Raw genomic sequence first — 22337 nt, forward strand, 5'->3', positions numbered from 1 at the left:
CGATTTTTCTTACAATCTCAAATATCTGTTTTTATAAATACTAGACATTCCTAATAAATTAGCACCTTAAGCTCAAGTAAAAAAAAATTAGAATTCTGAAGTCTTCCTACTTAATTTCCTGATATTCTTACCAGAAAATTATGTTTACAAGTGGACTTAGATTCTCTCACTCACTCACTCTCACACTTTCACTCAGTCACTCTCACCCTCTCACTCACAAAGAATAATAAAAAATAAAAGACAAAAAAAAGTGGATTTAAAAAAGGAGCCATGGCAGATTTGTGCCGGCGCAGAGTCGGAAGAGGACCGGTTGTCGCTGAGCCTGGCCCGCACCAAGCAGTGTGGCACCCGTGGGGCACCAGGTCTGCATGGGCGAAACGCTGCAGGGCATGGCGCTCAAGTAAGGAGTCACAATGGAGCCAATAAAAAGGGCAAGCAAACTATTTCCCAATTATTATATATTTTTGAAGAAAACTCTGAGCACCCCAGTTATATCAGAGAAGCCTTTGTTGTTTAACGGACTTAATTGATTCTCCAGCAAAGGAAACTGTAAATGGCAGTCATTCTCCTGGAGAGGAGCAGCAGGTGCCTGGGGCCCACTGTCCCCTCCCAGTCGGCAGGAAACCGTTGCGCAGCCCGTGCAGCGCAAGGAAGTGCCGGCCTGGGATTTCCTGCAGAAGCTAGACTTGCAGATTAAGTTATCAACACGCAGCAAGAAACTGAAAGAAGAAAGCAGAGATGAGGACAGTCCCATGCAACTTCTCTCTACCACAATTAGATGATTAGTGAGCGTGCTTCTCACAGGGATTAAGAAATGGCTGGATTCCAAAGTATGTCATTTGAATTTCCAAAGCATACATTTTAAGCTCACAATTTAGGAGAGAGCCACTTCCTGCCCTGCTCTTAAGTGATCAGTTCTGTCTGGCTTTCCCTCATTTTAAGTCTTAAGTCTGAATATCCTTAAAGTTGATCACCTTCATAGGTGGTGGTAGTTTTCCGACGAGCCTTTGTAAAATACTGATTGACATAAAGCATGGAAGACTTATTTGCATATTAAAGATCAAAACAGTTTATCTTCTCAGGACAAATAGCGGGGAGGGTAGTGGGAAGGTGGGGGGGAGAGGGGGAGCGGATCACAATGATCTACATATAACCATCTCCCAGGGGGAGAAACAGAGAGGTGGATGAAGGGAGACTTTAGTCAGCTTATGATATGGGGAAAAAAACTTACAAATTATCAAGGGTTCAGGAGGGAGGGGACAAATGAGCTGAAACCAAGGGTTCAAGTTGTGGGAAAGTGTTTTGAAAATGATGACATGTACAAATGTGCTTGACACAATGGATAGATGTATGGATTGAGATAAAAGCTGCATGAGCCCAATAAAATGATTCTTAATAACCCCAAAAGTTTATCTCCTGATGAAATCCTATGTCCAAATTTAACGGTGGCTGTTTATGTGATGCTGAATGTGCTGTGTTTATAACTTAAGTGCTATATATTTTTTTTTGAGATGTATGACATATTCTGTAATAATATAAAGAATCAAATTTGTCCCTTATCTTGTAAAAAAAGTCTGAATGAGAAAATAAAAAACTTCATAAAGAAAAAAATTTGAAAAACGGTTGAGTGAAAAATTAAATCTTCCAGTTTTACTTACTCTCTAATTTTTTTTTACAGCATGTTAGGACTTAAATATCAAAATCACATTGCACGGAAGAGGAAAGCATTGTGCTTATTATTTTTCTACCAAAAGTCTATTATTTTGAATGCTACTTTACTTCTAGTAAATGTGGCCTCTAGCTCTAACTTGTTTTCTAACCATAACAGATTAAAGTCGATATTTTAAAAGTTTGCTATAATTTAATCTTTGAACAAGTTTTTGATCCTGAAATTTTCGGTCAACAGCTTTAGCTCTCAGAACCCATAGAGATTTTGCAATAGATCTCTAAAGGCTGGTGGACGTCGAAGCTTACCAAACAATTCTAGGTCGTAAAATATATACTGTTTTAGTTCAGCAATGAACAATCCTAGATGTACAAATAGGTTTAAATGTTTTCAAATAAAATCTAAGTGAATGCCAAGGGGAATCAAAACTCAAAGTTAGCTGAACAGACTATAAGAGGAGATAAAACATATACCTTTGCTTATGCTTGTTTAACGTACACAAACAGTTGTTCTAACGATAGATGAGATGCATGTTATTCCAAGATAAACCAAATACCCTGTTTTCTCAGCGTTTACAAAAGATGCCAACATTGGTTTTTGAAACTAAATACATTTTAATAGAAAACAAAATAAAAAATAACTCTTTTCAGAAAGCAGAAATATTTAATCCATTTTCCACAAATTAGAGCTAACTCTATTCTCAGAGCAGTTTCATATGCATGTGTGTGTGTGTGTGTGTGTGTGTGTACTTACAATTTGCTTCACAAAGTGTCATTACTGGTACTGCAGTGTAGGAGGTGGGAGTAGGGAAAAAGTGTGGAAACTGACACCTTTGAATAAAAAGTCATTCAGAAATTTGCTATTTTCTAATGTTTTCTCGTGACTTATAATTTCGATTGGTTTCCATTTTTTTTAACCGCCATCCTTCTTTTCAAGAGAGATTAATTCCAAATAGAAGTGCAGCCAAAGAATCTTTCCTTCCCATTATCACTGCCAGATCCTCAAACTTTCTCCCTCAGATCCCTCACCCACTTCTAGAAATAAGTCAGCTAGAGTGGTCAAATCTGTCACGCAGACATTTTCCCTTTCCCCCAATCCACTGTGCTACCAAATTCTCTAATTTCCCTGAACCTCAAAATTCCAAGTATCGTAGCCAGTGCCAGGAGTCAAACCTGAAAGATAAATGCAGAGAAAGTACCCTCTGCCGGTGCTAGATAGCCTCTTCTCAATAATAATAATAATTATTATAACTATAATAGAAATAATAAAAAATCCTGTTTCTTTGTAATTATGGAAAAGGAAAAACTTTTTGCCAGGACTATCTCCCTCCGCATTTCTCCTTCCCTCCCTAAACCAATAAGGATTTCTCTTCAACCAAAGTGGTTGATAATACTTAATATTTATAGCACTGCTTGTCTCGAAAGTGCTTTACAATCATCCTCTAATCAAATCCAGCACCCAAGTGAGGTAAGTATGATCTCAGTCTTGCAGACAGGAAAAATGAGACAGAGACAGTGCACAAGGTCACAGTGGGATCTTTGTTAAGAATTTGCCATCTGCCCTCTGAAGCATCTTAAGTCTTATTCTCGTGTGCACTTATCGCCTTTGCTCCCCCACCCCAGTCCTTCAACACTTGGTGGGACCAAATGAAGGTGTGGTATACTAAGGATGTCAGCCAGCAGAGGAAAAGGAAGAGAGTAGGGAAGTGTTTTTCACAGTCAGTGATTTAATCTCAGTTTGTAGTAAGATTTGCAATCCTGAGGCCTTCCACCACTGCCCCGATCCATTAACACAAAAATAAAAAATTAATGTTCCTGATTTTCTTGTGTAATCCCCGTCACTAAAAGAAGGTTACAGGCCATAAACTGTACACTCAGCACATTACTCATCTGCCCGGTGTATACGCCCACAAGTTCACTGGAGGAGCCATCAGCAGAAGTACTGCAGTAAGTGTTCCTGATGTCCCAAACACGAACGGAGTTGTCCATGGAGGCAGAGGCAATCAGGCTGCTGTCTGGGCTGAATGTAAGGCTAGTGATGTTGTCTGTGTGGCCTCTCAACTCTTTATAAAGGGTTCCGGAAGCCAAGTCCCACAGCTTCAGCCTCTGGTCCTCACCAGCAGATGCCAAGTACTTACCATTAGGAGAAAAGGCAAGAGAAAGCACAGGCCCTCGGTGGCCTGTGAAGAGCCTTACAGAGTTCCCCTGCTGAGCACTCCACAGCCGGACCGTCTTATCAGTTGAGCCAGTGGCTAAGTAGTTAGAATTGGGGTGGAATCTGACACAGTCCACATCTGCCAGGTGCCCTGCATATATTCTCAGTGGGTAAGTCCGGTCAAACGACCACAGTCTTGCGGTACGGTCATGTGAACCACTGGCAAAGTACAGACCATAGGGGCTAATGTCCAGGTCCCACACAGGGTAAGCGTGTCCTTGGTACAACACAGTGTTGGTGAAATTTCCAAGGTCCCAATATCGAATGGACATGTCTTCAGAACAAGAGAGCAACCCTGAGCTGTCCGATAGGAACCTTGTTCTGTACACAGGCCCACAATGTCCTCGCAGTATCTTCATTTCTGTGCCTGTGCTGTCATCATCCTCGTCCTACGAAACCGGGTAAGGGGGAAGAGGAAATATAAAGGGGAAAAAAAGGTTTAGTGCTCTGACAAGGAAAAGGAAAGGGCAACAGGGGAGCAGGGAAAACTTGTATCTACCTGGTAATAACAGTAACCTTGCAGAAAAAATGGTCATTGAAAAGCATACGGTTTTTTGAGACTTACAAATTGCTTTCTTTAAAGTCATGTATGAGGGGGGTACTCCCAAAATACCCTGGAAAAACTAGTAAGCATTTTTTCCTGCCAGGCGAGCATTGAACAACTCGCTCTAGTTAGTGTACCCAGTGACATCGCTTGGGAAGCTTCTCTCTGGTCACAGAGAATTTTTTCATACAAGTAGTGTCACTCGAACCTCATTTTTTGGTGATGGCTGATTTAACAGTGTCCAGCTATGAAATTTTGTTTCCTGCTTGGGAAAAATGCTGTAGAAACTGCTGTGATGTTGAACACAGCTTAACAGTGGTTCTCAACAGTGGGTTGCGACCCCTTTGGGGGTTGATTGACCATTTCACAGGGGCCGCCCAATTCTTAACAGTAGCCAAATAACAATTATGAAGTAGCAATGAAAATAATTTTATGGTTGGGGGTCACCACAACATGAGGAACTGTATTAAATGGTTGTGGCATTAGGAAGGTTGCAAACCACTGGCTGACAAGGACTGTGCTATGGGAGAAACTCAAGTGTCCAAGTGGCTTATTTCAAAAAAAGTGAAATGTGGACTGATGACAGACCTTGTTCTGGACGTCCATCAACTTTCCCAGTGAATGAAAATGTTGACAAAATTCGTCCAATTGTGCTCAAAGATCGATGATGGACCACTGAAGAGCTGGGGAAGTTATCTGGACTATCTTGGAGTTAGCGAATTGTAATGGAAGATTTGGGAATGAGAAGGCTCGCTTTGAAACTGTGCCTCCGGTTCTGACTGACCAGGAAGAAGAGCTTCGAGTGGAAACATGCCATGCTTTGAAAGAACAGCTCTGAAATGATGCTGACTTCCTTCCCAAAAGTCATTACTGGTGATGAGACATGGTCCTATTCTTACAACCCCCAAAGCAAACATCAATCAAGTCAGTGGAAGATGTCATCGTCACCTCGCCCCCCAAAAGCTCGTCAAGTGAAATCAAAGATCAATACAATACTCATTTGTTTTTTTGATGTGAGGGGGATAGTGCATTTGTATTTGTTACACCAGGTCAGACTGTTGATCAAGCTTTTTATTTAGAGGTTCTGAAAAGATAGCACAACAGTGGGCAACAAGAAAGGCCTGATTTGTGGCAGACAGAGGACTGGTTTTGCCCCATAGCAATGGACCTGCTTAGGCAGCCATCTCAGGATGCCAGGTTTTGGCAAAAACCAGCATGCCTCTTTTGCCCCACACACCCTACTCATCTGACCTCACTCCTTGTGGCTTCTTTTTGTTTTCAAATGAAGGGGGACATGAAAGCACAGCAATTTGATGAAGTAGACGAAAAAACAAACAAACAAGGAAGGTGCTGTCAGCCATCCAAACAGATGAGTTTGAAAAATGTTCCCAAGAATGGAATTGCAGATTTGACAAATGTATTAAGTGTAATGGAAAATAATTTGTAGGTGATAAGGTTGTTTTGTAAAAAAAATTTAAATACATAACTTTGGGGGGGAAAAATTCTGTTTTTTGGCGGTATCCCTCGTAGCTAATGCTTTATGAGATCAAATTTTATAGGGATCTAAAATCGTTATTGTAATGACGGTACTTTTAAGGTTGAGGATAATATGTATTTTTAAAGCTGATTAAAACATAGCTTCTGGTAACTTTCTTTGTTAGTTCTAAAACATGTTACTTTGAAAAGAGGTTACACCTTCTTAAGATTCCTTTTTGTCTTCATTTGAAGCTTTTTGCTTTTTGCAATAGGGCTCTTGTTTTCAGTGCACGTAAGATGATTCTGACAGGTTTATCACCCACCCCTGGGGTGAACATATATTATGCAATATATAAAGGCAGAAGTACTGTTGTTTAAAGATTAATACAGAGCTGTTATATAAATTTAACCAACACCTAACTTGGACAACAATAGAATGAATAGTAAGCTAGAAAGGTGCAGTTTTCAATACATTAAGCACATACCCCATATTACCAGTCATATATTGCTGCAGTCCAAAAAAAAAAAAGTTGAAAACTTGAGATAGTGACTTTTTGGAGGGTCTCAAACATGTCCAAATTAACCAGACAAAACATGGATTGAGAATTGCTTTCAGCAAATCAAGTAACTTGTGATTATTGGAAATCCTCTGTGGGGGGCAGAGCGAGAGGAGAGGAACTAACGGTACTGCAAGAGACAGACCTTTTTCTCTCTTCTTTCTTGTCAACCACACTGCTTTCAAACTACTTCCCCTTATTCCCACAGACAGGCTCCTATAAGATAGCTGTCTTTAGACTGAGCTACATCAATGAAGGACTTTAATTAAACACTAAAAGAAAAAGATGATGAAGACACCTGAACTAGCTGCCTTATAAATAAGGTTCTTATATAGAAAGAGGGCATCATTTTCACCTCTATTTGAAAACTACTACATTAAACATTAAATGAATGAATGCCCCTAACATGTGAATATTTGAGAAAAAGTTAAGAGAAAATACCCAATAGTCTTCCAGATGATTACCTCAGATATTCAACATTAAGCATCCATAAGCATTTAAGAAATTTTTATTATTATTATTTTTGCCATAATTTTCACTATCCAATGAATCTATTCACCTAAAATTCTGATGTTTGTTCCCTGTGAGTGGGGTTATCATCCTTAGACATTTTAGAACTTTAGGTTCTACCAATAACAGCATCCGTCATTTTCCTTCCCAAAGAGGCTAACATTGTATAATTTCAATAATAATACCATATATACTCATATAAGCTGACCCATACATCAACCAAGGCACCCAATTTTATAAGAACTGCATTTTAAAAATGTGCTGAAAATTTCAGCTTATACATGAGTATATACGGTATCTTAGTCTACAACAGATAGTATGTTAAGAACTATAAGCCCCAAACCCATTGTCATTGAGCTAATTCCAACTCATAGCAACCCTATAGGACAAAATAAAATGGGGTTTCTGAGGCTCTAAATGTTTCCAGGGCAAGTAGCTTCATCTTTCTGCTGTGCAGTGATTGGGGAGTTTGAACTGCTGACCGTACGGTTAGCAGTCCAACACTTAACTTAGGATGCCACTAAGACTAGATTGAACATTGCAGAATTAATTGGGCAAAAATCGTTGGAAAAACTAACTGTAAATTAAATATCACTTTATTATCTCTGAAGTGAAAATGTTCTTCATTTGGAATAGAAAATTGTGGAGTTAGAAAGCAGGACCTGAAGTTTGGTGCTCAGAGATACTGCAAAGGCTTGGATAGAAGAGGATGCACTCGGGGTCCCAGTGGGTCTCTCAGGGATTTGCATGATTGTCCTAATCCTTGGGAAAGTGCCTGGTTCACCCTGTAGACTAAAAAATGGAGAAACCAGAACTTCCTTCTGGCTTTTTCCAATTTTTTGCCAGGACCACAACATAAAATGACTTAGTTGTGTTTTCATGGGTTTCTTACTTGAATCCCACAACAGCTCAGTGCTATAGAACTGGACATCAAGAAAGAATAGCTTCTTCATGCATGTCAATTCACACAGACATTCTTCCTGCTCTTAGTCCAATAGGATATAACACTGCAGACCGTCCTGCATTTTCCACTGGACATCTCACAGTAAATGAGTAGGCATCCCAAGGAAGAATTTGGATCGAATACTGGGTTGAATAAACTACATTACTAAAATTAATTTTGCCTGTTCTTTTTTTCCTTTTTAATGTAGCTACCAGAGAACTAGGTATATACATTTATAATAAACTACATACTATGTAACTATAAAGCATATAAAACAGACAATTTTAAAGATAATAAAAATAGATATTCTACTAGATCGGTAAATATTGTCTTATACAACTCTGGCTTTGACCATCAGAATGTAGATTGCTGAACCCTGCTCTAGATCATGGGGACACTGAGATAAGTTATAAAAGATATTTGCTTCTAGACTAGAATGCTTCAAATATCTCATCTCATATTCCAGTCTTTCTGAGATCAGGGATATTTTTTTGGAATATGAAACTTAGCCTCGGGGTATTCTCTAATTAGCTGTGGAGTGGAAAATGAAAGATATTAAACATGGTTGGACATTGAATGTGGATGTGGATGTGATTCAAGGTGTGAAAAAGCGAATCACTGTTATTTATATGGGCGATGACAGCAGCCTGAACTGGAATAGTGACAGGAAAGCAGGTGGTCGGTCATCAGTAAGTGCAAACTGAAAGTATGAACTCTATGCAAGACTTCTTGTTAGCGGCCTTTGAGCTGGTCTGACTCATGGTGACCCGTGTGTTACACAGACTGCTCCAGAGGCATTTCTCTGCTGTAACCACGATGGAAGCAGATTGCCAGGCCTATCTTCTACAGTGCCACTGCATAGGTTTGAACTGTCAACCTCTGGGTTAGCAGCTGATCACAAACGCTAATGTTATTCAGGTTCATTACTCAAGCATGTAATAGATTTCATTAATAATTTAAAAATATTCTTGTATGTGAAATGACCACATTGGGTTAAATAAAATTCATTATTAAAATTAATCTTGTCTGCTCCTTTTATCTTTTTAATGTGGCAACCAGAGAATTTTAAGTGTCTTCTTTGGCATGTATTGTCTTCCTACTGGATAGCACAGAACTACATAACAGTTTTATAAACAAATTATAAAAACGGAATATTTCTGACATGGATCACTTTTCAAATGCAAAGATGACCAGATTTTGGAGGGAAATTCAGTCGATACTAAATAAACTGGTACATGTGATCTTCATGATTTAAAGTCCCTGGGTGGTATGAACATTTACCATGCTCCGCTACTGAGGGAAAAGGTGATGGTTCAAGTTTACTCTGTGACATATTGCTAGGAAGGGGTGCTGATCTGCTTCTGAAAAGCCATTGAAAGCACTTTCGAGCATATTTCTACTGTGACACACATGGAGACTTCGAGTTAGAGGTGACTCCTTAGGAGCATGTTAGACTTAGGAGATGGGTGGTTGGTTATGACGATAGTGGTAGGGTACATGTTAACTGAAAAGAAAAATAAATCCTTGATTGGTACCTACAGTTTGTCATGCTGCTAAAATATTAAAAGTGGTGCATTAATAAGGGGAAAATGTGACCTCATTTTAATTCCCATTTCATTGTGGAACAAACAGAAGGGGCTACAGCTTGATACCAAGCAGTCCCAAGGATGAGAACAGCGGACCACTATGCCACTGTAAAAAGTTCTACTGGTTAAGTTATTGTCTACTGGTTAAGTTATTGTCTTCCTACTGGAAGTCTTTCCAGTACTACTGTTTGATGAGATTGACAGAAGGTCATACGAGGCAGTTCTACAAATCAAGTTCTGTTTGGCATAATTTACAGAAAATATCTTGAGCTGTACTATTTTCTTGTTACATACACAAAAAATTGAGATCTAATAAACACCAAAAATTCAGTCCTTTACAGAACATAGCTCAATGGATTTTAGGATATTCATTGAGTTGTGTAACTATTACCTGTCTAATACCAGAACATCTGTATTACCTCAAAAAGAAACTCTATACCCATTAGCAGTCACTCCCAATTCCCCTTCTACCCCAGGCAACCACTTTGTCTCTACTGATTGCTGTTTTTGATCCCTTCATATAAACCGAATCACATAATATGGGGTCAGCTTTTTTCACTTAATGTGCTTTCAAAGTTCATGCAGGTTATACCATGTAGTTCATTCCTTTAATACAGGGGGCTTAAAAAAAAAAAAAGGTCTTTGTAGCAACCATGCTAAGATCTTGAAGGTCCCTAGTAATATGCAGATATCACATTTTATCTATACATTCATCAGTTGGTGGACATTTGGGCTGTTCCACAACTGAGCTGCTATGAATAATGGGTTACGAACATTTACATACAACTTTTGGGTGGAATGTTTTCATTTCTCTTGCTACAGTTATTCCTATACTTGCAGAAATGTGCCGATATATGTAGACAAAAATTGTTACTGTGAATCTCAGTTAATATTAACTAAAGTTCTTTAATTAGGCTTAGTGATGTTATCTACACTTTAGTTACTAATAAATACTAACCAATCATTCACAGTATCAAGGGAATGTTTTTATCTCCTTCATAGGCATTTAGCAGAAACTCAATGACTATGGGTTATGTGGCATTAGCTGGTTTTCATTATAAAATGAAGGGAAATAATGAAGCCTATTCTCTGTAAGGTCAATCATGTTTGGTAGGGATGTTCTAAGGAATATAGTAAGGTAGGTAAAGAGAAGAAAAAAATGATACTCATACCTCTTCTTCAAGAATATCACAAGCCAAGTGGATACGAGACACATCTACTTGGTGGGGTTCAGCCTTTAACTTCTTGGACCGTAAACTCCAAAGTTTTATACAGGAGTTGTCAAACCCAGCAGCAAGCAGTTTGCTCTCTGGGGAAATTTCTGCAGTGTTCAGTAGCTGCTCTGTGTTATAGAAGGCATAGAAACAGATGGTGGTAAGTGAAGGAGGTCCATCCTTGACTCGCTTAATGCTCTCTTGCAAGACCTCCAAGGCAGCTTCATTTTGCAGAATAGGGGTGGGCATGTCGGGGGGCTCTAAGCCAGTGCTCTCGCTGCGTGTGGAGCTGCCACTGGCATAGAGCTGGTAGTCTGTTCTCTTGGTAGGCTGCACATCCAGGTGAATATGTAAGGAGAGGACTTTGCACAGGGCAGTATTGTTGTCACTTTGGAGGTAGCGGATAAGGTAGTTGTAGCTGTCTTCTGGGAGACGGACTACATACTTGTTATCTAGGAATGCTCGAAGCGTGAAGTTAGACAGGATGTCCTGGATGCTTTGAGTGGTCTGTAGCTGCTCAATGACATCCTTCTGGCTAGCGTTCTGTAAAAACATTCCATGGAAGCGGCTGTAAAAACTTTCCACGGTGCTCTTCGGACTGTTCTGGACCAGGCTGAGATGGAGGTAGACAAAGAGAGGATAGAGGAGAGGCATCACTTCGTGGCTGTGCTGGGAATCAGAATCTATAATGGAAATAAAACAAAAGCCCAACAACTTTATAATCCATATAATCTCAGAAGATAATGTGATCCCAGTGAGGAATCACCCATCACACACTTCCTAGGCAGGACTGTATTTTTCAAGACTAATGATTAAAATATGAATTTCAGGGCCTGAGCCTTTTCTTAGCTGAAGTGAAGAGCCTGGGCTCTGACGGCCCACACTTGGCGCTCAGAGAGGTCAAGTGACTTGCCTAAATTCTTACAACAGTTCAACAGGAGGACTTTGTTTTGTACCCAAGTCTTCAGGGCTTATGACTTTCCCCAATACACTAGGGTTTCTCAAACTGATATCCACTTATCTGAAAGTCGTCAGATATATTCTTGGGACTCTGTACATTCTTCCCAACAAAATTTAAACTTGATAATAATCTAAGAAAGAAGCAAACAAACAAAAAGAAACGATGACAAGTACATTCAGGGTTATCTTTATGACCACTTGGCAAGTATTGACTTGAGATTTTGTGCTACAATTTGTTTTTGATTATTTTTTACATATAGCATCTAAAGTAAAAATCAAAGTACTTATTTTAGGGGGTTCAAGAAGATGTCTAGCTACATAGAGTGTCCTGGTGGTGCAGCAGTTCCAGCCACGGGCTATGATGGATGAGAAAGATGAGCAGTATGTTTGTGCAAAGATTTAGTCTTGGAAACCCTAAGGGCCCACTTTACTTTGTCCTGTAGGGTCAGTATGAGTTAGTATCAACTCAATGGCAACAAGGCTAACCAAGCTGGCAAGTTCTAATGGTAAAAGGACCACAATCACCCAGAATTGCCCCATATCGGCCAGTGTACTTTTGATTTTGTTGGTTAAAAGTAAAACTGTTTAGCTGTGATCATTTACACACATTTTAAGTTATTAAGACTATTTACTAACTTGAGACTCTGACATCATGAAAACACGTGACAAAAGACAAGCTTTAAGCTATAAAGGTCTTAGGCAATGAAAACAGAGGTACATCTAACACTTCAGTAAGTGTTGGTGGCAAGTCACAGCCAAATGAAATGATGGCATGCTACTGCAACAAAGGTGTCATGGTCACTTAAACACAGAACAGTACTGAGAAAACCGAATCATCCTTGGTGGGGACACACCCTATGTGGTTGCTGCAGTTGCTGTCAGGTTGATTCCAACTCGTGGCGACAAGTTAAACGCAAATAACCACTGTGGACCGCAACAGTGCCGTCTGTGCTTCCGGCCATGGCAAAGCCCAGCGATTACATGAATTATCCTTCTGTGCAAGACCTCTGAAAAATTTCTTTTCCAAAATATCAATTAAACACAAGTATTCAGCCCTCACCTATTTGTCTGAACAATGTGCTCTACTGGTACGAGACTGTTTCCAATTCCTTAAAATCTTAGTTTCCCTCTCATAATCAAAAGTTGCTTTGTTTCTTCTCGACCAGAGGACATGTTAAGAACTAAATAAAATCTTTCATTGATATATTCTTTATGTGGAAGTAGAGACTGACATAAATCCTAACTCACATTTTTTATCTGGTTTATCTTGTCATCAGGAGACCTTTCATGTTTTATGAAAGTGTACTCACTGTAAGTACTATAATTAGCAGAGTCTCTGAAAAGTGCACTTTTCTTTCCTGTCACCTGTCAACTTACTGACTACCAAACACCTAATAGGTCCATACTCTGCTGAGAGCAAGCAAGTGAAAAGTGTTTTTTTTTCTTCATGGAGTTCTCTACAATTAGTAGTAAAGAGATATCAAACAAAATCTGCCAAGCCTCATCCTCCCTTACCTTTCTGTGGTGCTCAAACCTGCTGACACCTGGTGTTTTCCTCTGAAACACCACATAACCTGGCTGTTTTCACATCCCTCTCCCTCTGCTCATTCCCCAAAGGCTCATCTCATTTAAGAGTTACCATTAGGTGTCTGCTACCTCTGAGTTGAACATCCCCATCTTGTTTAAGAGCCACAGCTTGCCCTCCATTAAAATGCAGATCTGTTTGACCCCAAAGTCAAATTAGACCTTCCTACTATACCACCCAAAGGAAAGAGCTGAGAGCCACAGGAGGGAATCTCACAGAAGCTCTAAGGATAGCTTAATTTTTGGAGAAAAGATGTATTCAGAATAGTATAGCCTTATACAATCTTAACTTTCCTTATTTTCTTCCATTGAGATTTTATTATATCCTGAGAATGTTATTTGGTACCTCGATGTACATGCAAAATTCTTTATCACCAGTCTGTAAAAAATTCGTAATTTCCTACTGCAAGCTGTATGATGGGCTATCACCATCGCAATTTCAGTAATAAAATTCTCTGACTTGTTACTTTTGTATAACATACCTGAGTCGTCCAGTCTCAAAACCTAAGTCACTCTCAACTCCTCTTCTTTTATGCCTAAACTTTGGGGATTCCAACTTGGTAAAATTCATGTCAGTGGTTGTCTCCATAAAGTTTCTACCTCTAGGCCTGATGCCACTCCACAACCTGCCACTCCACTCAGTCTTATTTCCAGCTTGAAAGCTTGATCCTACTGGCTCCTCTATTCTTCCGACAGAAAGAGTTGTCATCTCTGCCCTTCTACTTCTTTCTATTCACTCAGAAAACGCCAACTCTGACTTCTTCTCAGTCTGCTGAAGTCCAATCCATCCTTCAAGTGCTAACTTAGAACCTACCCAGTATTCAATTACACCTTCTCTGACTGCCCCAATCTAAATAATAATTTGCAAATATAATTCCTATAGATACACAAATTGCCACCTGATTTCATGCCGGTTTGTGAGGCCATTTTTACTACATTCAAATGTTAATGGAAACTTTTACTTTTTAAAAAAAATTTTTAAAAACATTTTATTAGGGGCTCATACAACTCTTATCACAGTCCATACATATACATAAATCAATTGTATAAAGCACATCTGTACATTCTTTGCCCTCATCATTTTCTTTTCTTTCTTTCTTTTCCCTTTTCTTTTTTTACATTTTGTTAGGGACTCATACAACTCTTATCACAATCCATACATATACATACATCAATTGTATAAAGTACATCCGCACATTCCCTGCCCCAATCATTCTCAAAGCATTTGCTCTCCACTTAAGCCCTTTGCATCAGGTCCTCTTTTTTCCCCCTCCCTCCCCGCTCCCCCCTCCCTCATGTGCCCTTGGTAATTTATACATTGTTATTTTGTCATATCTTGCCCTATCCGGAGTCTCCCTTCCCCCCCTTCTCTGCCGTCCATCTCCCAGGGAGGAGGTCACATGTGGATCCTTGTAATCAGTTCCCCCTTTCCAACCCACTCACCCTCCACTCTCCCAGCATCGCCCCTCACACCCTTGGTCCTGAAGGTATCATCCACCCTGGATTCCCTGTTCCTCCAGCCCTCATATGTACCAGTGTACAGCCTCTGTCCTATCCAGCCCTGCAAGGTAGAATTCGGATCATGGTAGTTGGGGGGAGGAAGCATCCAGGATCTGGGGGAAAGCTGTGCTCTTCGTCGGTACTACCTTGCACCCTGACTGACCCATCTCCTCTCCTGAACCCCTCTATGAGGGGATCTCCAGTGGCCGACACTTGGGCCTTGGGTCTTGCTTCATTTTTCTGCATGTGGATATCCATTTTTTCCAGCACCACTTGTTAAAGAGGGCATTGGCTTCCCATTTGATATATTTGGGGCCCTTATCAGAGATCAGCTGTGTGTATGCTGATGCTTTTATTTCTGGGTTTTCAATTCCCTTCCATTGGTCTGAGTATCTGTCATTGTACCAATACCATGCAGTTTTGAGAACTGTGGCTGCATAGTATGTGCCAAAGTCAGGTAAAGCAAGCCCTCCCGGAAACTTTTACTTTTACACTTGTATGCTAGTATTAGCTTCCAAACACATGGATTCTATCTGGTACTTTATCTTGATGCTTAGGCAAGAGTTGCTCATTTGATCTGGCTGACTGTACTTGAGAGACTCAGCAGAGAGAAAATCATTCCAAGGAAAGCAATCCTTGGTGGAAACAATAAATGAGGAGGGCTTAAAAAAAAATCCATGGAAAATTTCCATTCTCCCTCTTTTTTTCTCCATTATCTCTTAATTCTATTTTCCATAAGCTTCTTGGGTCCCCTTGAACTAGCCTCACCTCCAAATAATTTGTGACAAGTAGAATAAATAATCTAATTATAGACAAAATAACAGTCATGTCAGCTTTGGAAAGAAAAATAAATCAAAAAGGAAAAAGGTTGATAATTACAATATATCAAAATATAAAGTTCTGAGAGGTGGGGAGGGCGGGGACTACCGATCGCAATGAATGGCATATAACCACACATCCCCTTCCAGGGGGAAGAACAACAGAAACCAGAGGGGAAGGGAGACAGTGGTTGGTGTAAGATTTGAAAATAATTAACCATCTATAATCTATCAAGGGCCATGAGTGTTGGAGGGCGGGGGGGTGAGGGAGGGAGAAAAATAAAAAGAGAAACTGATCCCCAGGGCTCAATGAAAAGTAAATGTCTACAAAAGAATGATGGAATATATGTACCAATATGTTGGATACATTTGATGTATGGATTTTAACAAGAGTTTTGAGAGCCCCCAATAAAATGATCTAAAATAAATGTGTGTGTATGTGTGTGTGTGTGTGTACACAAAGCTCTGGGCAAAGGAAAACATAATGAGAATGAACAAGGTAATACATAGTAGGAAATAAATAAGCACCCTCAAATAAAGGGGTCAATAGTAGTTCTATATTTAAAAACATCCCCACTCCATAAACCAATTGCTTTTGAATTATGGCAACCCCACATGTACAGATTAGAATTGTACTCTGTAGGGTTTTCATGGTTAGGATTTGAAGAGTCCAGTCTTGCAAATATTTAAGAAAAAAATTAAGATCTTCAAGTGGAAATGGGAGAACTGCAATCCACAAGGTTGCGAGTCTTGTCTCTGAAGCATCTTTAGGTGGGTGTGAATCACCAACCTTTTGGTTAGTAGTCCAGTGCTTAACTGTGTTTGCACCACCCAGGGATTCTGTAAATCTTAGCAGTGGTCACATTAAGGTTTGGCAAAGTAGCGGGGCAGCAGCAACATAGGATGCTCTTGACAAGATGAACTGACACAGTGGCTGCACCAATGGGCTCAAACAAGTGTGACTGTGAGAACGTGAGGGCTGGGCAGTGCTCAGTTCTGTTGCACATAGGATCACGTGGAGTCACAATGGACAGCACTAACAACTACATTAATAACAATGGTCAACTAAGTCATGTCAATTCTCTTCTGCAAAAATATGTAACAGTTTAATAAAAACAATGATTTCAACGGGACATTTTATTGTGGCTTTGACTCTGTGGTTACAATTATATAAGGAAAAAAAATCTATGTCACTAGAATCGTTTTAGCATTATTCATAGTGAAAATAAGTCATGGCAAGAGCCCTCTTACTGGCATGCAAAGAACAGAGTACATCACTATTATAAATATATATTTTGTGGACTCTGTTTGCCTTATCAGATAGCATGACCTATGAGCACAGGAAACCTATCAATAAACCCTACTGCAATATGGAGCGTGGCATGCAATGAGTGCTTACTTAACGTAGGTTGGTTGAGTGAATGAAAGACAAAGGCTGAAAGAAACTAGCCACTTCTCTCTAAACCAGGTTCCCAATACCCAGGAAGGGAACATAGAGCTATCATGGAAGGAAAACTGTATCCATATTTTCAACTGAGTAACTTAGCTTTAAGAAAACTGTTGTACAAAATTAAAACCAACCACAGTGATAATTCTCATTCTTTCCAAGTTCTTGCTAACCTCTGGATGAAATTCTTATGTTGTACATTCATGTTTTCTTTCTCTACCTTAATGGAAATGGAAAGCAGCTGATCACTATTCTGAAAATCTTAGCATTCATTCCTGTTATGAGCATTCTAATGGAATCACTTTCTTTCCAGTTTACTGTATATATTAATGTGTAAGCCGAGTTTTTCAGCACATTTTTAATGCAGTTTTTGTGGTAAATTAGGTGCCTCGGCTGATATTTGGGTCAGCTAGTACTCGCGTACATATGGTAAATACAATAGACTAATTTTGACGGAATCTTAATTTCCATTGAAAAACTTTTAGCAGCCTATTCTCTGCTTAGGAATGCTATCATTCAGCAACCTATCACCAATACTTACCAACCTCTAGAGTTTTATTGTGGTCATTTCCTTGATCAATTTCTGATATAGTAGTTCAGTAATAATTATTTCAATGAGTTTATTTTATTGCATCTTTACTTATCCTTTAGATTACAGTAAATATAGATTCCTTTAAAACATAACCAATGTGGGGGTTAGTCAGAAGGAGCGTTAAGGCAACTCTTAACTATAATGAGTAAAGCTTAGTGTGTTATTTGGCTTAAATATTAACCATCTTATGTACATCTTTATCACTCAAAATTATTAATCCAAGGATTATGCAAATAAGATAAATAAAATAACTGCAAAGTATTTGAATTACAATTTACTAACAGTCAATAACTGTTAATTATGCTCAAATTTTGAGATACAGAAAATTTTGTTTTCTATACTTAAAGGTGTGTTATATATAGAAAGCCAAACCAAACTCACAGCCATCAAGTCAATGCCAACTCATAGTGACTCCCCAGAACAGGGAAGAACCACTCTGTGACTTTCCAGGACTCTAACTCTTTACAGGAGTAGAAAGACCTGCCTTTGTCCCTCGGAGGGGTTGGTGGTTTTGAACTGATGACCTTGCAGATCAAAACCCAACTGGTTACCACAATGCCACAAGGGCTCCTCTTGCATACCGAAAGGACAAAACAAAAAATGTTCTTTAATAAACGGAATCAGTATGGGTTTTTTTAGCGCAAGTAAGTTTTCCAACATGAATTCCTTTTTCAGACAGGTTAAGGGACTCACTTTTTGAAAGTGGTTCATATTAAAAGTTTAAATTTGAGTTAGCAGAATGGTTAGAGAACTTGCGTTCATAAATAAGTAAAAAAGTACTACAAAATTATAGAAAACTTTATAAAACAAAAATATCAAAACACAAAGCCACTGTTTCATGACACAACTTCCATCTAGACCAGCAGTTCTCAACCTGTGGGTTGCGGACCCCTGAGGTCGAATGACCCTTTCACAGGGGTCGCCCGATTCATAACAGTAGCAAAATTACAGTTATGAAGTAGCAATGAAAACAATTTTGTGGTTGGGGTCACCACACATGAGGAGCTGCATTAAAGGGTCAGCCACTCATCTAGACCTACACAGTTCTAAATGTAGCATTTCTATCTTTCCAACTTTTTCTTAAAAAATTCTATGCTTTGATTTACACAACATCAAGATAGCAATATTGCACCTTTCAAGGACACAAATCATGTTCCTTTTAAATACCCTGAGTTCAGAAAACAAAAAGATGTTGAAGTTGAAGGTCAGGGCTACAGGGTGGCTGAGGTAAGGTTTATCAATGAGATTATCATAAGACAGCCCTAATTTCCCTCAAATAACGAACAAGTGTAATGTCGGAGGGAAAAACTTCCTTGGTCAAACTTGCCTGGGCTTTTTCTTACCAAACGTAGTGTTTTATTTTCTTAAAATTCTTCTAGGAGCGACCAAGAGCAAGGTAACTGAGAGGAACTACTGAATCCAGAATGAAGGCCAAACATGGTAATGGGTTGGGAGGAAAGCGAAAGGAAATAGAGGAAAGGAGTAGGAGGCAAAGTGCATACAGAGAACTCTAAATACAGACATGTACATATGTAAATACATTTATGTTTATGGGGGCAATAGATTTATATGCATATATTTATAGGTTCAGTAGTAGGGTAGCAGATGGACATTGGGCCTCCTCATGCATAATCCCCCAATACAAAAGCACCTCGCCCTGCTAAGCAGTCATTGCAGGAAACCCATCTTCCCGACATGATCACTGAAGACAGCCGTGTGTGTAAGCAAATGTGGTGAAGAAAGCTGATGGTGCCCGGCGATCAAAAAATGATATAGCGTCTGGGGTCTTAAAGTCTTGAAGGCAAATAAGCGGCCATCTAGCTCAGAAGCAACAAAGCCCAAAGAGAAGAAGCACACGGCCTAAGCGAACACAAGGTGTTGAATGGACCATGTAGCAGATACAAAGGAACAAAAACAATCATTGTGTGATCACCTTCCTCACATAATGGCTAAAGACGAAAGTGTGCATAAGCAAGTGTGGTGAAGAAGGCGGATGGTGGCCGGCTACTGAGAGATATAGCGTCTGGGGACTTAAAGGCTTGAAAGCAAACAAGCGGCCATCTAGCCCAGAAGCAACCGAGCCCACACGGAAGCAGCACACCAACATAGGTGACCATGAAGGACAGAGGAGACCAGGTCTCCAACATCAAAGATGGGGTGGTGGTGAGAATCACGTCACCGTGAAAGAGGGGGAGTGCATGATGGGGACCCAATGCCCACCTGTAGAGAGCTGAACACCCCTTCCAGAGGGGTAGTGAGGAGGAGATGGGCCACACAGGGTTCAGTGTAACAACAATGAAACTCAAAACCTTCCTCTAGTTCCTGAACACTTCCTCCCCTCCCAACCATCATGACCCCAATCCTACCTTGCCTTGCGGACCTGGTTGTACCAGAGGATGTACAGCGGTGCAGTGGGGATCTGGAGGCACAGGGAATCTAGGACAGACGAACCCTTCAACACCAGCGGTGGGAGTGGCGACACCAGGAGGGAAGAGCATGTAGAAAGGGAGAACCGATCTCGGAGATCTATGTGTAACCTCCTCTCTGGGAGATTGTCAAGGGGGAGGTGGGTGAGGGGAGACGCCGGGGAGTGTAAGATAAGATATAATAATTATTTATAAACTATCAAGGGACCAGGGGTGGGATCGGGGAGGGAGGGGGATGGGGGGAAAAAAGGGAAAACGAGCTGATTCCAGGAACCCAAGTGGAAGGTGAATTATGAGAGTGACGAGTGCAACGAATGTATAAGGGTGCTTTGCTCATGTGATGTATGTACAGATTGTGATAAGAGCCTTATGAGCCCCAATAAAAAGATTAAAAAAAAAAAGAAAGAAAGAAAATGATTAGGGCAAAGCATGTACGGATGTGCTTTATACAATTGATGTATGTATATGTTTATGTATGGATTGTGATAAGAGTTGTATGAGCCCCTAATAAAATGTAAATAAATAAATTTTTAAAAAAGGAAAAAAAAAAAACTTCTTCTAAAAAGCCCCTGCAATTGGGCTGTTATTAAATGACATATTTGGGATCCCTGAAAACAGTCACTATAATGTTTTAAGCTAATCTTTTTGCCTTGTTTTCCTGGCCAAGCATAACCCGTAAGACGCCGCTATTTGACTGGATGTTTTTCCTTTGAAGGCATCTCAGCAACTAAGGTAAGTATTTGATGGGGCTTCAAAAGTTTATAGGGACATGGGACTTAAAATACAGAATTTGTCTACAGTCACCCACGGACTGCAGACAGGTTAAGCATTTTGTTTAGAATAAACCCATGCAAGCATAGTCTAGAAGCCCAGTAGCACAATGTTTTTACTTGGATCACGGCCCAACTCGTGACCACTATGCCATCACCCAGGTAGAGAAGCACTCTCAAATGCAGGACGTGTGAAGCCTCTCGACTCATACTATAGCCAAACTCACTGCCATCAAGTGGACAATCAGCTCATAGCAGCCTGCAGGGCAGAACCGAAAGCCTTCTCTTGGCCTTATGCATAGCTGCTGGTTTTGAACGTCTGATTTTGCAGTTAACAGCCCAACATGTCAACAGGGCTCCTGACTGTTATGCACGGTAGTCTTTTCTTCCTATTCCTAAAGTGCAAGAAAAGAGTCCTATGAATCAGCAAGATGAAACATCTAAGACGAAAATATTAGAAACTGTAGTTTAGGTAAGGGCATGGACAGTAGACTGGCTTATAACATAATACAAAATAAGTATAGCACCATGTTTGATACATTGTAGATTGAGGGAAATTTGCATTAATCTTTCTTAATAAGAAAAGGTTCTAATACCAAATACTTACCAGTGAGAAAATTCCGTAGTCGTCCAAACTGTACTTCATATTGCTGGGGCTCTGCCTGGCAGGGGGCTGCAGACACGATGTTGGCACAACCAGATTCTGACTGGACTGGGGGCGAAAGATGCACAAAAGTGGGGCGATGATAAATGTTAATAACTTAAAATGTGGCACCATGGAGGAGGGTAAAGGAGGGTGCTGAGGACGCATCAATTGCAACTGGTTTCAGTAAATTTTGGAGAGTATGCTGGGACTTCTGGTTATTAGGATACATTGAGACGCATACTTACATATTCTGCACCCCCACACCCCAAAACATCACTATCTATAGAGAAACCAAACTAAATTAGAACAGGTAAGTATAACGATCATTCATGAGAAACCTATCTGTAAACCTCTGACATCAGTGTTCTGACATCTCGCAAAATGTACCTTGGTCTGGGTCCATTGACATTCATTGGGCTAGGCACTCTGGGGGCCCTTTAATCTGGATTTTTAATTCTTGGATCTTTTTGTTGATTCTCTTCTATTTTTTCTTTCTGGAGCTTCTCTGATTTTAAGAGTGAATCTTCTGAACTTTAATTTCAACTCCTAGCTTTCACTTAGGAGCCTAGTGGTGTAGTGGTTATAAGAGGGGCTGCTAACTACAGGCCAGCAGTTCAAAACCATCACCTCTGTACAGGGGAAAGACGGGGCATTCTGCACCCCCCCCACACACACACAGTTACAGTCAAGGGCAGTTCTACACTGCTCTGTAGGGTCACTGTGAGTCGGCATCAACTTGCTGACAGTGAGCTTGAGGCTGAGCTTTCATTGATCCTTTTGCTCTTTCTGACAGGCTTAATTTAAAACCCTTCCACTGACTTTTCATTTTGCTCGAATGCGCTTTTGCATAGTTTAAGTTGTTCTCTAGATGCTCTTTTAAAAAA

General features: G+C 40.0%; 1 protein-coding gene and 1 pseudogene across 4 annotated transcripts in view; one reads left to right on the forward strand and one right to left on the reverse strand.

The window, feature by feature from the left end:
• The first annotated feature begins 413 nt into the window (after positions 1 to 413).
• Positions 414 to 778, forward strand: LOC142426328 (lysM and putative peptidoglycan-binding domain-containing protein 2 pseudogene; annotated as a pseudogene).
• An 883-nt stretch (positions 779 to 1661) lies between these two features.
• Positions 1662 to 22337, reverse strand: part of TAF5L (TATA-box binding protein associated factor 5 like) — a 36131-nt gene continuing 15455 nt past the window's right edge. For 3 of the 4 annotated variants that reach the window (XM_075531837.1, XM_075531812.1, XM_075531828.1), the window contains 3 exons: positions 21415 to 21519; positions 10669 to 11393; positions 1662 to 4269 (listed from right to left, as the gene is read on the reverse strand). In XM_075531837.1, the coding sequence (XP_075387952.1) occupies positions 3472 to 4269; positions 10669 to 11393; positions 21415 to 21519 (1628 nt within the window). In that variant the 3' untranslated portion in view covers positions 1662 to 3471. The remainder of the gene's footprint in view (positions 4270 to 10668; positions 11394 to 21414; positions 21520 to 22337) is intronic. The other variant, XM_075531819.1, reaches the window with a different exon arrangement.

The sequence above is a fragment of the Tenrec ecaudatus genome, chromosome 1 (genome assembly GCF_050624435.1).
Source record: "Tenrec ecaudatus isolate mTenEca1 chromosome 1, mTenEca1.hap1, whole genome shotgun sequence".
Lineage (NCBI taxonomy): Eukaryota > Metazoa > Chordata > Mammalia > Afrosoricida > Tenrecidae > Tenrec > Tenrec ecaudatus.